At 57.9% G+C, this 17318-nt stretch overlaps 4 protein-coding genes and 2 non-coding genes across 6 annotated transcripts in view; 3 read left to right on the plus strand and 3 right to left on the minus strand.

Moving 5' to 3' along the window:
* Positions 1-1690: 1690 nt before the first annotated feature.
* Positions 1691-3912, plus strand: B2M (beta-2-microglobulin). The gene is made up of 4 exons (XM_026043941.1): positions 1691-1763; positions 1868-2146; positions 2555-2589; positions 3271-3912. Exons 1-3 carry the CDS (start codon positions 1697-1699, stop codon positions 2566-2568), a joined length of 360 nt encoding a protein of 119 aa, XP_025899726.1. The 5' UTR covers positions 1691-1696; the 3' UTR covers positions 2569-2589; positions 3271-3912.
* A 1605-nt stretch (positions 3913-5517) lies between these two features.
* TRIM69 (tripartite motif containing 69) lies at positions 5518-9113 on the plus strand. The gene is made up of 5 exons (XM_026043960.1): positions 5518-5988; positions 6478-6573; positions 6828-7061; positions 8101-8248; positions 8569-9113. Exons 1-5 carry the CDS (start codon positions 5518-5520, stop codon positions 9111-9113), a joined length of 1494 nt encoding a protein of 497 aa, XP_025899745.1.
* A 230-nt stretch (positions 9114-9343) lies between these two features.
* Positions 9344-12842, plus strand: TERB2 (telomere repeat binding bouquet formation protein 2). Its single transcript, XM_026043940.1, has 7 exons — positions 9344-9407; positions 9609-9690; positions 11082-11227; positions 11511-11572; positions 11763-11854; positions 12004-12095; positions 12489-12842. Exons 1-7 carry the CDS (start codon positions 9344-9346, stop codon positions 12626-12628), a joined length of 678 nt encoding a protein of 225 aa, XP_025899725.1. The 3' UTR covers positions 12629-12842.
* Positions 12843-14297: 1455 nt separating this feature from the next.
* RPS17 (ribosomal protein S17) overlaps positions 14298-17318 on the minus strand; it is a 4970-nt gene continuing 1949 nt past the window's right edge. Inside the window, exons 2-5 of the mRNA XM_026043961.1 lie at positions 17152-17318; positions 16077-16182; positions 14838-14903; positions 14298-14424 (exon numbers count right to left, since the gene is read on the minus strand). Coding sequence (XP_025899746.1) covers positions 14344-14424; positions 14838-14903; positions 16077-16182; positions 17152-17318 — 420 coding nt within the window. The 3' untranslated portion in view covers positions 14298-14343. The remainder of the gene's footprint in view (positions 14425-14837; positions 14904-16076; positions 16183-17151) is intronic.
* Positions 15405-15536, minus strand: LOC112951302. Its single transcript, XR_003250174.1, has one exon. It is a non-coding gene; the product is annotated as a small nucleolar RNA SNORA71 (small nucleolar RNA).
* On the minus strand, positions 16303-16435 carry LOC112951303. Its single transcript, XR_003250175.1, has one exon. It is a non-coding gene; the product is annotated as a small nucleolar RNA SNORA71 (small nucleolar RNA).

The raw sequence follows: 17318 nt of genomic DNA on the forward strand, positions 1-17318 counted from the left end.
TCGGGCTCCTCAGCGCCCAGCTCCTCCTCCAGGTAGTCGTCCTGTTCGGCTTCCAGCTCCAGGGCTCCTTCCCCCTGGGGCTCCCCCAGCTCTGGCAGCAGCAGCTGACCCTCATCGGCTCCGGGCGCCGGCTCCTCCGCCTCCTCCACCCCGGCCAGCTCGGGGCTCTTCTCTGGAAGCACCAGGGCTTTTGCAACATCCTCTTCGGTGGAGTCGTGATCTTCGGGGCAAAAGCAGAGCACACGGTGGGTTCTGTGCCCAGCCCAGCTCCTCAGGAGGCCATCGAGGCCGCAGCCTCCTCACCGGCCTCATCCTCACCAGGCGCAGAGCTGCGGGTGAAACCCTGCTGCCCACAGCGCAGCCRCGTCCCCCAGGGCTCCCCTGGGCCTCACCTAGCCCAAAAGTCATCTCGTTGTACAGGTCAAGCTCTTCATCCTCCTCGGCCATTTCCTCCAGCAGAGGCTCATCTTCCACCAGCAGGTAATCCTCTAAGATCTGAGGGGGGTGAGAAGGGGAAGGCAGCAGGGCCCCCGTTAACCGAGGCCAGGAAGGGGCGCCCCTAACCTAACCTAGCCCAGCTGCTGGGGCACTAGCCCTGCCGCTCCTGGCTGGGGTGGTTCTTGCAGCTTTGCCCCACGTTAGGGGCACCCGGCCCCTCTCTCCCCTTCCCCGGGGGGTGTACGGGGAAGGTGCAGCACTGCGGGGAGCTGCGAGCCCCAGGGCTCGCTCCGTAGGTCGGGGAAAGCACAACCGGCAACACGGCACCCGCAGCACCACCGGCGAGAGCTCAGCCATTCGCCCGCCAGCCTGGCTGCTCCCCGTGCCCGAGCAGGGAGCCGCGCGCCGGAGGAGGGCTGCGCCCCCGGCCAGCCGGCCAGCGCGGGCGCGCCACCATTAGGCTTCAGAGTGAACGGGAGGCGGCGCCGGGGGCGGGGCGGGCACTCACGAGGCGCTCGCCGCCCTCCGCCATGCCGCGGCGCCGCCGCCCTGCCTGGGGCCGCCCCCTCCCGCCGCGCGCCTTTTATGGGCCCCCTGCGCATGCGCGCGCGCGCCGCCTGCCGTACAGCATGGTGGCCCCCACGCGCCTTTTACGGGCTCCCGCGCATGCGCGCGTGCCCCCGGCCGTACAGCATGGCGGCCCCCAGTGGCGCCGTGCGGCTGCGCACTCGCGGCGCTCCGGGGAGCAGCCGGGCGGCCGCCGCCGGGGCGGGGGGCGACGCCGCTGGCCACCGGGGCGCTGCGATCTTGCCCCGGAGCAGGCCACTGCGCGCACGTTGCTTAGCGCTCATACGGTGCTTAGCGTGACTTTCACTATAGCTGTGCGCCCCCAGCAAGGGAGCCTGGTGTCCCCGCGGTGCTCGCTCGCGGCGCATCTCCCCCGGGGCCTTATCCCTCTTCCCCAGCGAGGGTGAGGTGGCAGCCGGGCCGCGAAGTCACCGCGGGGTCCCGCCGGGCCGAACCGGGCCGGGAAGAGGAGGCGCCGGTTGTCGCCGTCAAGGCGCGGCCGCGCAAACGAAAGCGAAAGCGGCTCGGCCAACCTCAGCGCGCCGCTTCTGCCCGGAGACCGATGACGCGCGGGGCGTCCCGGCGCCGCCGATTGGCCGCGCGGGGCGCCGCGGCGCCGCCGATTGGCCGGTCGCGGCGCGGGTATAAAGAGAGCGGCGGGCGCGCGGGCGCGCTAGTGAGAGCGGGCGACATGGAGCCGGTGCGGCAGGCGCTGCTGGTGCTGCTGGTGGCCGTCGTGGGCCTGCAGGCGGCCACGCGTGAGCTGCGGGGCGAGGGGGGCGGCACGGGGCTTGGGGGGGGGCTGAGGCCATCATGACCCCAACGCTCGCCCAACGCTCGCCCAACGCTCCGTCCCTTCCAGATGCGCCCAAGGTGCAGGTCTACTCCCGCCACCCGGTCACGTTCGGCGCCGAGAACGTCCTCAACTGCTACGCGGAGGATTTCCACCCTCCCAAGATCCACATGACCCTCCTGCAGGACGACAAGCCCATGCCCAACGTGCAGTACTCGGACATGTCCTTCAGCGACAACTGGACTTTCCGGCGCCTCGCCTACGCCGCCTTCGTGCCCGCCAAAGGCTCCGTTTACACCTGCAGGGTGGAGCACGTCGCCCTCCCGGAGCCGCAGACGTTCAARTGGGGTACTGTGCCTTTCCTCCTCGCTCACGAGGGAATTCATTAGGAAAAAAAGACTTGTTTGAGTATAAGGGGAGGTCCTGTCGGTAGCTGGTTCCTTGACCTCCACGGTGAGGGAACCTAAGGAAGGGTATGGCTGGTATTGGGGTGATCTCTGGCTTTGAAGCAGGGCTAAGGAGACCAGCACTTAATGTTTAGATCCGCACTTGGTGAAGTCATCTCTCTCTCATCGCGTGGCTTGAGTTTTGGGCCACAAACAGGCTCGGGGAGCGGGTGTGGGYGCCGTGCGTCACAACAGGCGCGCGCAGCCCTGGCAGCGCAGCCCTGTTTCGTGCAGAAGAGCGGGCCGCGGTGAGAGAAGGGCTTGTGTTTGCTGAGAACGAAGCCTGAGGCTCTGCTTTTCCTTCCTGCAGATCCAGACTTCTAGGCTGCGCCTGGGATAGCTGTGGTAAGTTGCTCTGAGCCCTGATCGCAGGGCGGACGCGGTCTGTGGGGGCAAGGCCATCGCGGGCAGAGCTGAAGAACGAAAGCAGCCCTCGACAAAACCGCTCTCCACCGTGGTGCCAGCGATCCRGGAGCGCGGTTGTCCTGAATTACATGAGCCAATGTATGATGATGCCTAGACAACCCCTCCCAAGAATCCCCCTGGCTCAAAAGGAAGCAGCTGTTTGGGGAAAAAAACCCTCATTCCTGCCCCCTTGGCATGTTTGTTGGATACCTTCTGAGTTGTCACAGAGTGTCCTGCATCCCCCTTGGCTGCCTCTTGGGGGAAGGCAGGTCCTGGTTAACCCTGCACGAGGCTCGGGAAGGGTGAAGGGTCAGCTCCGTAACGGGATTCCCGAGGAAGGGACAACACGGACTGTGCTGGAGTTTGAGGGCAGGAAGCTAGAAGCTGGGACAATAGAGGCAAGAGCAGGCTCGAGAGTGAGACTGTCATCAGTCTCACAGATAGGATTTGGGGTGGAAAACACAGGCTTTTGTAATAGAGCAATTACGAAAACTTACAAAGACTTAAGGCACCCATGGAATAGGGGACAGAAAGCAGATTTTTGCAGGGTGGGAAGGTGAGAGTCTCAGTTCACACGTGGAGTGTTTGAAATTTAAGCTAATCTCTTTTTTCCTGATGCAGGTTTCACAGCTTGCAAGCTGATACCTACTTAAGTTTTTGTCCCTTTTTCACGTCCCGCTTGATGAGGAAGATGAATCATCTTGATCGCACACGAAACGCCTTCTCCGTAGAGTGCTGTCTGCCAGAGCTGAAATGCTAGCATTAACTCGCTGGRTTGCGTTCCCTGCCTTCTTCACCGTGGAATTAAAATGCTGGGGAATTAAGATGGGAGGAAAAGCACGTGGAGGGCTCTCTGCCCTCGAGGCAGATGATCCACAAACGCAGCAGTGCTCCAGAACCTGCTCCGAACTGGCAGGTTCGGATGGTGATTTTAGAGGAATCAAGTTTTTGTAAAGCACTGGCCTCTTCTTGGAGATGAATGATGTCATTGYGTTCTGTTGAGCCCTTTGGAAGTCCTGCCCATTTGAAACATCTGCTTGTCCTGATAGTTTTGGCTGCATCCTCAGCTGTGTAGGTTGGTAGGAGCACTTTTAATAGAGCAACTATTAAAGCTTTTAATAAAAAATTAAATTGCATAAAACTAAATTGCCTGAATTTTTTAGAGGCAGCGTGCTACCTAGGCATTCTCTGTGCATGTTAACTGTATATCTACATTACCAATTAAATGATTATGCAACTTTTTAAATGCTGAACTGTACAGAATATTTTACCTAAATACAATTGGAAAATGTGATCGCGTCCTGTCTTTCTGAGTAGGAGGGCACATGCTTCACTGGGGCCGCACGAAGAGCTATGCTTGTGTCTGGGTTTGTCCCAAAGAGACAGGAGCAGAAGGTTTCCTGTAGTTCTCTGCCTTTCGTGATGCATTTTGAGTGCTTCTGTCTCTGCTGCTGCCCGTCCAGTAAAGGAATCCTGTTATTCCTGTTGTTCTCTACCTCTTTTGATTGCTCTTGATGGCGAGCAGGGAGTCCTGTTCGGTTTCCCCTTCCTCCAAGGAGCTCGCCGACTTGTCAGGCTTTGCTGGCTGCCGGGTTGTGGGTGAAGCTGCGGGTGGTGACACCCTTCCGAGTTGCCCTTTTCCCCACGCAGGAACATTGAACATTTGGAGAGCAGCCGCTTAGGGAGCTTAGAGTGGGCCCCCGAGCTGGGAGCGCTGAACCTGCCGGCTCCAGCTGGGCTCAGTGGGGCTGAGGCGGCTGCTTTCACTTCCCAAATGGTTTTCTCTTTGGTGAGCAGTCTCCCCAACAGGGAGCGAGTCTACTTTAGGGTCAGGTCCTGTGTCGCACCGCAGGGCGAAGCAGATTTTGGTGGGAGCTTCCCCAAAAGGGTGGTACTATGGAAGCTACTTAGCTCAACCCTGCAGCCYGTGTCTGCTTCTATTTTATGGGAGGATGAGTACAACTACTTCACACTTACACCGTTATTAGGATTAGATTGCATAGATCCATGAACAAGGCATCCTAGCAAGTACGTTCAACCTGGAGCACGTGGTCCACCCTCCTTATTTTGGGGTGGAATATTAGGATTTACAACGAGTTGGAACTGCCAAGATCAAACAGTCCCTCATGATCCTGGCCTGCTGCTGTACCCTCTTCCATTACAAWTGCTTTCTGTGCAAGGTGAGGACAAACACTGTCCTACACAAACTTCTATCTTCCSTGTGCTTTGCTTGAAAATACATTTTGGGCAGAACTGAATTGTTTACTGCAAGTCTCTCTTGGCTTCTGATTAAAATTATCCAAAAACGCTGGGAGGAAAGTGCTCTTCATGTTTCCTCTGAGAGAGGAGTCTTGTTTCGAGAAATCAATTTTAATCTTAGTTTTTTGGACTGCTTGGCAGCAACTGAGTGCAGGGATTCACGTTCGTGCTCTCCCATCGTTCTTGTCTTTTTCCGGTGTTATCCCAAGGGTGGCGGGTGGGATGCAGGTGCCCCAGGAGACCGACGTTCTGCTGAACATCAAGGCAAGGTGCCTGTGGTGCCTCTCGTCCTGTGCGGGTGGACGGCACGTCCTGGCTCACCCTGCTCTGGGGCTGTCACCGGGGGCCACCACCCCCTTCCAGAACCTTCCAAGAGCCGCCCAGACAGACAGACAGACAACCAAGGTGAGCCGCGGGTGGCACGAGCCCACCAGGGCCGTGGGATGGGGCCCTTGGGGTTGCCCTGGGCTGCCACCTGCCTCTCCTCRGAGACCCGGACCTGCAGCAGCATCTCGCCCCGCGTCACCGAGACGCGGCCGGGTCTCACCGCGGTCCCCTTTCTCAGGCAGGACATGCTCTTCACTCCGCTCCGAGCTGCTTTCTCCCACCATGATGTCACCCGGCGCAGCCGCCGCGCTCCCCTCGCCGGCGTCCGGCGGCGAGGCCGACAGCCTGCCCGAGCTGCCCCTGCCCTTGCCCGGCGATCTCCTCGGCAAGGACTTGTCCTGCACCATCTGCCTCAAGTGGTTCACAGAGCCGCTGATTCTGCCCTGCGGCCACAACTTCTGCAAGCCGTGTCTGACCGACACCTGGGCCAGGGCGGCGGGTGCCACTTGCCCCGAGTGCCAGGCCGAGGTCCCAGGCGGGCAGTACATAGAAAACACGGTGCTGGCAAAGGCCCTGGAGAGCCTCAAGGGCTTCCAGGTGGAGCAGGGCGAGCAGAAGTGCGGCGAACACGACAAACCCCTCACGCTCTTCTGGAAACCAGATGGGAAGCTGGCTTGTTTGTCCTGCCGGGAGGCATCCAAGGAGCAGAGCGACCAGTTTCTGCTCGTCTCCGAGGCCGTGCAGCACTACCTGGTGGGTGCGTGTGAGCACGGTGAGACCCTGGCTGGTTATTTGGTGGTGAAGCAAATAAACCTGGGCGCAGTTGGTCTTCTGTGTTGCAAAAGCTCCTCAAATTTGTCCCACCGAGGYACTGCAAAGCCTGGCCTTCAAGGCCAGCTGTGCCCTGAGCAGCGGCGCTGCAGGAGAAGCTGGGCTGCGAGGGAAGAAAAGCTCTTTTCTAGGAGATTTCAAGCAAGAGCAGCAGCTCTGTGGCTGGGCAGAGGGTCTGCTCGCTTGCAGGGGCCTTGCCCAAGCTGAGATCTTCCGATTAAGCGGTGCTTTAGGCTGAGGGTATGAACCGTGGTGCTGCGGCAATGCACCCACCGCGTAGGTGCACCCTCCTCCAGTCATTGCTCCTCTCACATATGTTAAGCCAAGAGAAGGGATTTGCCCCGTGCTCCCCAGGGCAGCGAGGAGGCTCCCGGGCCACGTGTCTCTCGGCCACGTGTCTCTCGCCGACAGGAAAACCTGATCCTGATCCGGAGCCGCGTGGAGTGCACCCTGCAGAAGCTGAAGCCCCTGTGGCAGAGGCAGAAGGAGCAGATCGCGTCCCACCTGGTGAGTGGCATTCGCTGCGGCTCCCCCAGAGCAAGGGGGCCCTACAGGTGCCCAACCACAGCTGTGGCGGGGATCAGGGGTCGTAACCAGCGTTTCGGTGAAAAGCTTCTCCAGTCTTTCCAGGGGACCAAGTGTTGTAGGGTACCTGGCTAAGTACGAAGCACGCAACAAGTCTCCTTTGTGGCTTATGAGCTACAAGCAACTTTGCTGAGAGCAAAGTGCTTCCCAGGTTAACACAGAATCCGTGTTTTTAGGAGAACAGGTTGCTTCTTCAGCAGAACATCTCTTTGGAGTTTGTCAAGCTTCACCAGTTCCTCCACGACAGAGAGAAAAGACTAATGGATGAGCTGCAGGAGAAGGGGAAGGTCTTTCTTCAAGACATGCAGCTCAATATGGGCGTCCTCCAAGAAAAGTGGAACCAAGCAAAAGAGATACTGACTCACATCCAGTCCCGGCTCTACCGCCACAACTCCACCAGCTTCCTAACAGTGAGAAATTAAGGTTTACATAAAAAAAAAAAAAAAAAAATCAGAAAAGAGAAGAGCGGGTTAGCAAAGAAAGAACCTGGGGAATGTGGGGCTTCCTTGGAAAGGAGGGATGGGGAACAATTAAAGATTAGTAATTACGATTAGTATTTGTAACCTTACARTTCTCTGTGGCTGAGCTCTGAAGACCAAGTTTCAAAATATAGACCAGCTCCTGACAAATATTGTGGGTTATCACCAAGGACACCTGCATGGAAATAAGCTCCTAACCGTGTTGCTCCTGCCTGCTCCTGCTGTAGAAATTTCACAGCAGCAAGAAATGCACGTGGTCTGGGCAGAAAATCAGTACGGGCAGAAAGGACTCAGGAGTCACCAAAATCCCCTTAGCTAAACCTGGAGGCCAAATTCCATGGCCACCCAGCACTCYTCTAAGAAGGAGAAATGCTGCTGGCTGGCACGGCTTCTAGCCCAGGCATTTCTGGCACTTTGGTGGGGATGAGTTTGGGATCCGCTCCAAGCGTTAGGAGAAATGCTCCTAACATTGGAGCATTTTTGGACGCTCCTAACATTGGAGCATCCTAACGCTTGCTTGCTTGCTTGCAATTGCAAGGGGAAGGGTGCCCGGTCCCCAGAGCACCAGGTGCCGATTAGAGCCCAGCTAAGCAGGGCTTCCCTCAGCGATGGCACCGCTGCTCAACATCTCCTCTTGCCTTTTGTTTAACAGGACATCAAGGCCTTCATGAACTGGTAAGTGCAAGCAGTTGTTTAAAAGAAATTCCCTAAAAATGAGTAAGCCTCAAAGACTCCAGCTTCCTATATTGCATCTCACTATGAATAATCATGTAACGTGAAAATGGGCATACTTGGGTGTACTCAGCTTTGCTGAAGTAGCCAAATCCACAGGCAGAAAATATTCTGCTCAAACCATGAGCGTGGCGGAGACCTGGCTGGGTCGCGTGTGTCTTGGCCGTGCATGGTCCTGCCGAGCCCCGCAAACCCGGCCGCCGTGCGGCATTCCCTCCATGCTCCCACACTACCCAAGATGACAACTTGTTGCCTGCTCAGCTTGCAGGAGAAAGCCCAGGGCCTGTCCGAGGGCCAGCTCGTCTGCCGGGAGCTCAGCCTGGGGCAATTCAAGGGGCCCATCCAGTATGCCGCGTGGAAGGAGATGAAATCCGTACTCAGCCCAGGTAAGGAGATGCTGCTTGGTCTCCACCACGTGTTTTGCCACCAGCTGCAAGGTGAGGTCACGCCTAGCATCATGACAGCAGCTCCTCCAGAGCTGCCCCCACAATGAATGGGGACCAGGCAGTGAAGGAGGCCCCAGCCTTGGTCTCATTCTATTTTTTTCTGCAGAAATCGTTCTTTTACAGCGATTCCAGACAGGACTTCTGCTTCCTGTGGCCACCTTGAAGAGCCTCAGCAGTCTCACTACTACAGAACCAGGACCTCCATACGAAGAGCCACACTTAGCGTTCCCTTCGCCAAGTTCTTCTCCTTTCCCCCCTAGGGCTGTCCTTGATAACCCTGGACCCCAGAACCGCGCACCCGAACCTCGTGCTGTCTGCGGACCTCACCAGCGTGAGGCACAGTGACACCAAACAGGCGCTGCCCGGCGCCCCGGAGAGGTTCGACGCCAGCATCGCGGTGCTGGGGGCACAAGGCTTCACCGCCGGGAGACACTACTGGGAGGTCGAGGTGGAGAAGAAGCCCAAGTGGACGCTGGGGGTGGTGAAAGGCTCCGTCAACCGCAAGAAGAGGCGCCCGCTCTCGCCCGGGGAAGGCTACTGGGTCATCATGTTGAGAAACGGGCGCGAACTTAAAGTGCTGGACGTGCCCCCCAAAGGGCTGCTCCTGCGGGCGCCCCTCACCAAGATCGGCGTGTTCCTGGACTACGAGGGCGGGCAGGTGTCCTTCTACGAGGCTCACGCCATGTCGCATATCTACACGTTCCGGGACGCGTTCGCGGAGACGCTCTACCCCTACTTCTGCCCGTGCCTCAACGAGGCCGGGGAGAACAGCCACCCGCTGCGGGTGTTTTCCACCGAAACCTAACGCGGGTCCCTGAGCTGCTTCCRAACACCATTACAGCCCCGCTCGCATGCCCAGTGTCTCGGTGTTTCATTTACAACTATCCCCACTGGTTTCACGGCGRGAGGGGTGGAGATACCAGGGCTAGAGCCACGAAAACAGGGGGATTTGGGGCAGGTTTGTGGGGATTGGTGCCCAGCAGGGTGCTGGGGCCTTTCCCGCCCAGCAGGGCCCGTTGCCTCAGCGCCGCCGCCATGTTCGGCGGCCGCCGTGCCTGGTTCTCCCGCAGCGTCAGCCCGCACCTGCAGGAGCTGTGGGGTGAGGGCGGCCCAGCGCCCATGTGGCGTTTTGGGGGGACTCGGTGACCCCCCAGGGACAAAGCCGTGGGGCAGAGCCCCCTCGGGGCGGAGGGCACAGAGGGGACGGGGTGCCGCCATTTCGCCAGGGGAGGCCGAGGGGGACACGGAGCGTGGGGGTGCCCTGTGTCCCCCCCCGGCCTCATGTCGCTCTCCGCCGCAGAGGCCGAGGGGGGGACGCTGGCCCGGCGCGAGGACGCCCATTTCCTCTTCAGCAGCGACGCCACGCACCCCGACACAAGGAGGTAGCCGCCCGCCCGCCCACCGCCATCCCACAGCACTCAGACTCTCCCTTTCCCCCTCTGCCCTCAACAGTCTTTGTAAAACTTATCATTATTTTTTTTTCCCTATAAAACAAGGTGACATTTTTTCACATGGGTCTGGGGTGGGAGTTTCTGCCACAGGCAGCCCGAGCCAGCGCTAATGCTGGTAACTCCGTTCAGCACTTCCCAGCAGGAAAAATTCAGCCGGTCGGATCCAGCACGCTGCCGGTTCGGCGTGGGAAGCGGAATGGGACGGCGCTGATAAAGCTGCACACGGGAGGAAGCGCCGCGGCCGCCACCACCATCCCGCTGTCCTTAACCTTGGGGCTRGCCCTCCGCGCGGAGCCGAGCGCCTGAATGCACCTCGGCCCTTGCAGTGCACTCAGCTAATCCCCAAACACACCTCGGCCCTTGCAGTGGACTAAATTAATCCCCAAACGCAGCCCAGCCCTTGCGGTGCACTCAGTTAATCCCATCGTTTTCGCCTTTTGACCAACTTTGAACAAAACCTGGGGCTCAAAACCAAGCTGGCGTCACCCTTGGGGCCGCAGTGTAAATAAGGAAGGATAAGTAAGGAAAAAAACCCTCCCCCCAAATTAACTCCTTTAAAAAGTCAAGATTTAATTTAAAAAGCCTCTATATGAGCTGGAAAAGGGCTAAATTGCTGTTCTTTTTTCCTGCTTTTTTGTTTAAAACGTGATGTTTTGCAGGAGAATTGCAAACTAAAAATGATAGGAGCTCTTCTCCTGTTCTTTGTGGAGATGCCCTGGTGGGAATGGCCACGTGCAGGTTCYTCCTACTGCCGTGCACCTGGTCTCCTAAAGGCTGCAATAAGCAGGAGCTCAGCACGTTATGGCTTCATGTTGGCTTAGATTTTCTAGTCCTTCAGCCACCGGTGCTGGCCGTGGCAGGAGAAAGGATCCCCCAATAATGATTTTCCATCAGGCGCAAAATCCCTCGCCCATCCTGCTGGGCTGTGGGTCATAGGCTACCACTTGAGGGGCAGAAGCCTTTTCTATGGCTATGCGAAATTGTAAATATTCAATATTTCACTATTCCCCCGAGCTCCGAAACATCRCGGTCGTGGGTTGCAGAACAGCGCTTACCTGGTCCCCGGGCTCGTCCTCCAGGCCGTGCTAAGCCCGTGCCAGGCGGCTGAACCTCGAGATGAGCCTCAGAGCTAGGAAATACCCGCGTTTCTTTAGGTGCTACAGGGCAGACATCATCACGCCTTAGCTGAAGCTGCCAGCTAGCCTTGTCCTTCCCAAATAATCACTGCCCAAGATAACTATGTTTTGCTTTGTTTTTTTTTTTTTTTTCCAGGCTTACCTTTAGAAACCAGATGTCTTTTTTTTTTTTTTCCTCTCTTGCAGAGTACATGAGAGCCAAGATTACTTGGACGGCAGAGCGACGGTTTTTCACTCTTGTTATCTCTCCGCATGGGCAAATACCAGCTCGGAAATGAAACAGTCAGTAGCGCTGGGTCACTTCATTCTGCCACCTGCTTGCTTGCAAGAAGGTTAGGGAGAGCCGGCTTTTGCTCTGTGTTATTCCCTATAAACACAGACATTTGGGGGGATGCAAAACTAACATCAGGCTCCACTTAGTGCTGCTCTGAGGGGGGATAAGCTCCTGCTGGGGGTAAAGAAGTGAAAGCCCAGTTTATTACCTTGCATAAGCGAGCAATGCCATTCAGAGGGCTTCTGCCAATGTTCCTGGGTTCGTTAGCAACTGCTTCTGCAGGTCGGGGTAGGGGCAGTATCACTAGTGCTTTCACCTTCATTTGCTTCTGTTCATGGCAGAAATCAGAAGAAAAATCGGTAGTTTTATTTGGGAGCAGATGGACGACCCCCCTGTGGAAAAGGTAAGATGAGAAAGTACATACAGGTGGTGCTGAYCATTAAAAAAGATCATAATTTGAATCAAATCACCTCAGGAACCCCTGAAATGTATAAAGACAACATCCCTACTGTGCCACAAACATGCCCTTGCTGTCTTTGCACACTGCGTGGAGGCACCAAGCACACAATTTTGATTTAACTCTGTGTCGATAGTCACCGCGCAGCAAAAGTCTACTTGAGGAACCAGASGTGGGGAGGAAGGACAGCGAGCAGGAGGTGGAAGGTGCACTAGATCCGCCTGAAAGGTATTTTCCGGCCATGTGCAGGGCCTGTGTCGTGGCCCGGCTGCGTGGTGGGCAGGGAGCCGGGCTCTCCTCGGGCACCCAGGCTGCTGGCGCGGCCGGAACCGCGTGCCGCCGGGAACGACGCATCCAGCTCTTCTCCCCCAAAACAGCGGTGAACGCAAGCCAGATTCCAGAGAAACAAGCCAGGGGGAATTCGCGTACCACGCGCTTCAGGAATACCCGGTGAATAACATGGTGACAGGTAAAGCTTAGCACGGGTAGGTGTTCAAGTAGAAAATAAGCCTCGTAGTGACAGGAGATGCTGATGAAGCAGAGCCCATGTTCAACCCAGGCTATGGGCTTCATTTAACAAGTGCAACACTCTTGGTTTCGATACCTCTGCACTGCAAATAGTGGTGCTGCAGTAATTGCTCTACATATAAGAGGCTGATGTAAATCTTAGAACCCAATTTTTCCCAGGTGTTCCCTGGAATCTGTGTCCAACCCTTAGAAACTTCCAGAGCAAAAACAGCCACGGGCACTGCAGCTTCAGTCACTGCCTCCCCGTAGAGCTTTTTTCCCCCTGCAGCTCTTGTTTTGTCTACCAAGAGCAGCCCAGGCTTCCCRGGATGGGACTGGCACTTTCTGCTTGCAGGCTACCCCGCTGCTTGCGACATGAAGAAATACGCCGGGGAGCTACGCGATTTCACTCCTGGCACCTCGGGATACACAGCCTACTGGATCCAGAACGACACCAACATTCGCTCTGGGGCGAAAAACAAGAGAAAACGATAAGTAACGGGTGGATGGTTCCCAAAAAGAGCTCGATTCAGCTCTGCCAGAGTGTTACTGGGCACGTGGGGCTCCACTCCGTTAACAACCCACAGTTAGACTTCTGGCTACCTACTTGTTCTCTCTGTTCTTCAGCTGGGTGGTTATTTGCGCTCTCGGTCTATGTACTTACTGTGTTTTGGTTAGACAGTGAAGAGATCGGTGGAATTGACCTGGAAATTCCACGCTGAATCTCTGGAGCACTTGGGGATTTAGGAATGATCCGTGCTTGGCTTATCCTTAACGTGTATTTACCTACCTGTCTCCGCTTGCTGTAAAAGTTTCTTCTTTAGAAATTGAAATAAATTCCATGGGGAACTTAAATAAAGACCATTGTCTTACAGAGGAGCAAAGCCTTTGCCTCCTTATTTGTATGAGGGAGTTGCTTCTCCGGTGGCTGTGAGCAGTTATAGGACACACGGAAGCGTCACTGCCTGCTCGCACAGGGGCCAACCCCGATTAGRAAAGGGAGGGAAGGAGGGAGAAATGGCYGGGCGCAGCCGGGAGACCCGGCACGGTCGCGGAGCAGCGGGCGCCCCGCGCTGGAGCTCGCCCGTGCGGACACCGCACTCACCCTCTCGCGCCTGCTCCGCCAGCCCTGCGCGAGCAGCTGGAAAGCCTGGGAAAACTCCCCGAGCAGGTTTGTGGATGATCCCAAAYTGGGTGGAGTGGCTGACACTCCAGAKGGCTGTGCTGCCATCCAGAGGGAYCTGGACAGGCKGCAGAGCTGGGCAGAGAGGAACCTCATGAGGTTCAACAAGGACAAGTGCAGGGTCCTGCACCTGGGCAGGAATAACCCCAGGCACGAGCACAGATTAGGGGTTGACCTGCTGGAGAGCWGCYCTGCAGAGAGGGACCTGGGAGTCCTGGTGGACACCAAGTTTGCCATGRGGCAGCAGGGACCTYRTGGCCAAGAAGGCCAATGGGCTCCTGGCTGCATCAGGAGGATGKTGCCAGCAGGTCGAGGCCTCCCTCGATTCTGCCCCTCTACTSAGSTCTGGTGAGGCCAAACCTGGAGTACTGTGTGCAGTTCTGGGCTCYCCAGYATAGAGGGACGTGGAGCTGCTAGAGAGGGTCCAGCGGAGAGCAACAAAGATGATTAAGCGACTGGAAYATCTCTCGTACGAGGAGAGACTGAGGGAGTTGGGCCTGCTCAGCTTGGAGAAGAGAAGGCTRAGAGGGGATCTGATCAACATGTGTAAGTTCATGAAGGGGAATGTAGGGAGGAAGGGGCCAGGCTCTTCTCAATAGTGGCCAGAGACAAGACAAGGGGCAATGGGTACAAGTTGAAACCCAGGCAGCTCCATCTCCAGGTGAGGAGGAACTTCTTCACTGTGAGGGTGCCAGAGCCCTGGCACAGGCTGCCCGGGGAGGTTGTGGAGTCTCCTTCTCTGGAGGTCTTCAAAACCCACCTGGATGTGACAGGGTGCCCCATGCTCTTGATGTCCCTGCTGGAGCAGGAAGCTGGACTAGATGATCTCTAGAGGTCCCTTCCAACCTTGAACATTCTGTGATTCTGTGAAAACTGCCCACCTCAAAGCCTTGGAGAGAGTCCCAGGAAGCCAGTAATGCACAAGGATCAGCCCTCCCCATCCATGTGCAAGTAGCCTGGGAAAGGACGAGCAGGCCCAACTGGTTTCCCACGTTTATTGGAAAAAGAGTGACACAGAGCGACGGCCTCAGAGGGCTCCTCGGGGTGTTTTGAAGTTCATCCCCACCGTGGGCTGTGTGACCTGCAGGTTGGACAGGCTGCCRAAGTCCTGGAAGAGAGAAGGGGAAAGGTCACTCAGCACCACCCGCCCCGGCCTCTCCCCAGCGGAGCGGCAAGGGAAGGAGGATCCACATCTCAGACGTGGCACCACGTGAGGTTTTTCCGGAAACACGGCAGGTTTCTGATGCAGGGGGACACAAGCGCTCCCCTTTTCCAGCGTTTCAAGCCCCAGYTCGAAGCCCCACCGACCCCCGGAGGCCAATGGGGCTCGGCCTCCTTSCTGCCTTTGAGCACAGGGACCAACTGCCCGGCCCATTCCTTTGTCGGGAACATTCCCATCTTTAACCTGGGTTATGAAGCCCCTCTCTGCACGCGTGGCACTGCCGGAGCACCACTGGCGGCCTTGGCAGGGCTACCCAAGGCAGAAGCCCCCCGCACCTACAGGAGGATGGCTCCACTCACCAGAAGCTTCAGCATCTCCTTGGTGTCAGGGTCCACCTCAATGATCTCCTGGTCAAGCGCGGAGACCTGGGGACGGCAGAGAGATGAAGCGCCACGCAGAGCCCCATCCACGCTGCCACCCATCCCAATAAGCCCTGGACCAAGAGCTCCAGCACCAGCTGGAAGACCCCCGCAAACGGAGCATCAGATGGAACTRCTTCTGATGGAACTGCTTCCTCAGGAGCCGGCAGGTCCGGCCTTGACCTCTGCCTGGTCCCTGGGGAGCAGCTTCGCTCCAGCCTGGCTCAGCATGACCAAAACGAAGCAGCGAGGGTGAGCTCCAAGCGGGGAAGACAACACCTCACAAGCTGCTCCAACATTCCTGCCATCCTAACTGTTCTTCCCAGAGCCAGGATTTGATCATCGCTGAAACAAGGTGCCACAGAGACAGTCCCCGGCACTGGTGATGTGCAAGGGCTGAAGGGCAGAGCTTGGGAGCGGCCGTTTCTTCCCGTGCTGTGCGCAGGACAACGGCTGTAGCCGAGGCGGAGCAGGGGACCGGGCAGGGCAGGACGGGCGGCAGCAGCGTGTGTGAAAGCTCCAGGGTTTGGGAGGGATGGCCGCACACCCACCAAACACGGGAAACGCTTCCGGGCTGCTCTTCCTGCACTATCAATGACCAGGTCACGCACCAGACCGCGATCACTTTCGAATGCAGGGTGAAGGCGAGGGGCTCGAGCCGGCGTTTCCGCACAGCGGCACGCTGCTCCCCAGCCTCCTTTTGGAGCCTCCCCAGGAGGTTCCCCAGCCTCCTGGTGCTGCTCTGGACTCGCAGATCTTTACCCACCACCCCCCTKTAGTGACACCTGCTGCACACTCGTTTTTAAGCCACTCTTCTGCCTAACGTTGTTATGATTTCCTCACTGTAAGYTAGGAAAGTCGAGGATGGACATCCCTGTCCGCCTGCAAAGCGGCGGGGGAGTCAACAAACAACAAGGTAACTGYTCTCGCCGAACCTCATGGTAAAATTCCTTGAGGAAAAGCTGGGAGTGCCTCAGATACGCTCCCATTCAGCCCAAATCCTCCCTTATACCCACTCAGAACAGAGGTTTTCAGGAGTTAAGGACCAGTAAGGAAAAATTTCTCTATCTAGGTGTTTTTTACGGGCGGGCTCCCCCTGAGAGCGCTAAGCAGCAGGCCGGGCACTCAGCGTGTGCCGCCAGACACCCAAGGGAGCCCCCGCGCGCGCCTGCCCCTCACCTCCGGGACGTAGTTATCCCTCCTCTCCCGCTCCTCCTCCTGCAGCTTGATGGAGATGCCTCTGACGGGGCCCCTCTGGATGCGCTTCATCAGGTGGGTGACGTAGCTGCGGGGCGAGCAGAGCGTGCACCGGGCCGGCCTCCCGCCTCCCCCCCGGCCCTCCAAGGCGCCGCGCGCTCCGCCCGGCCCCGGGGGCGACTTCCCGGCCGCGTCGGCGCCAGGGCCGTGTCCGGGAGCACCAGGGTCTGGCGGGGATGGAGGCGCCGCCGCCACACACGGGAAACGCTCCCGCCGTCGCTCTCCCTGCGCTATCAATGACCGGGTCAYGGGCGAGACCGCGATCACTTTCGAACGCAGGGGGCAGCACGAGCCGCCCCGCGGGACACGGGTCACATTCCATGCGGCATTTCCATAGGATGCGTCCCAGAGGGCATTTCCAGGGGATACATCCCACGGGAAATGTCCTAGGGGTCACGTCCCACAGGGCACATCCCACGAGGTAGGTCCCACGGGACATTTCCAGGGGTCATGTCCCACAGGACACATCCCACGAGATAGGTCCCATGGGACACGTCCCAGGGGGCATTTCCAGGGGATACATCCCACGGGAAATGTCCTAGGGGTCACGTCCCACAGGACACGTGCCACGAGACAGGTCCCATGGGACACATCCCAGGGGGCATTTCCACGGGTCACATCCCACGGGACACATCCCACAGGACACGTCCCACGTGGCATTTCCACGGGACACATCCCACAGGACACGTCCCATGGGTCGCACCCCACATGGAATTTCCACAGGACGCATCCCTGTCCCACGGGTCCCGTCCCACAGGTCCCGTCCCACAGGACACATCCCACAGTACATGTCCCACACGGCATTTCCCATGGGACACATCCCACGGGACACATCCCAGGGAACGTTTCCACGGGTCGCATCCCACAGGACATGCCCCAGGGGTCATGTCTCACGGGACACGCCCCACGGGTCACGTCCTATGGGTCCCGTCCCACAGGACACGTCCCACACGGCATTTCCACGGGTGCCGCCCCACGGCGCGGCGCCGCCGCTCACCCCGCGATCTTGTTGCGCAGCTTCTTGCTGGGGATGATGGCGATCTCCTCGCAGACGCGCTTGTTGGTGTGGAAGTCGTTGCCCAGGCGCGTGTAGTACTTCTCGATGATGACGCGCGCCGCCTTCTTCACCGTCTTGGTCCTCACGCGGCCCTGGGCGGGAACAGG

Source organism: Nothoprocta perdicaria, unplaced genomic scaffold, assembly GCF_003342845.1.
Source record: "Nothoprocta perdicaria isolate Ctin4 unplaced genomic scaffold, notPer1 scaffold_342, whole genome shotgun sequence".
Lineage (NCBI taxonomy): Eukaryota > Metazoa > Chordata > Aves > Tinamiformes > Tinamidae > Nothoprocta > Nothoprocta perdicaria.

Coding starts and splice junctions, on each gene's coding strand:
- TRIM69 (XM_026043960.1), top strand. CDS start 5,518: ATGATGTCACCCGGCGCAGCCGCCGCGCTCCCCTCGCCGGCGTCCGGC. Junction 5,989..6,477: donor AGGCCGTGCAGCACTACCTG/GTGGGTGCGTGT, acceptor TCTCGCCGACAG/GAAAACCTGATCCTGATCCG. Junction 6,574..6,827: donor AGCAGATCGCGTCCCACCTG/GTGAGTGGCATT, acceptor CCGTGTTTTTAG/GAGAACAGGTTGCTTCTTCA.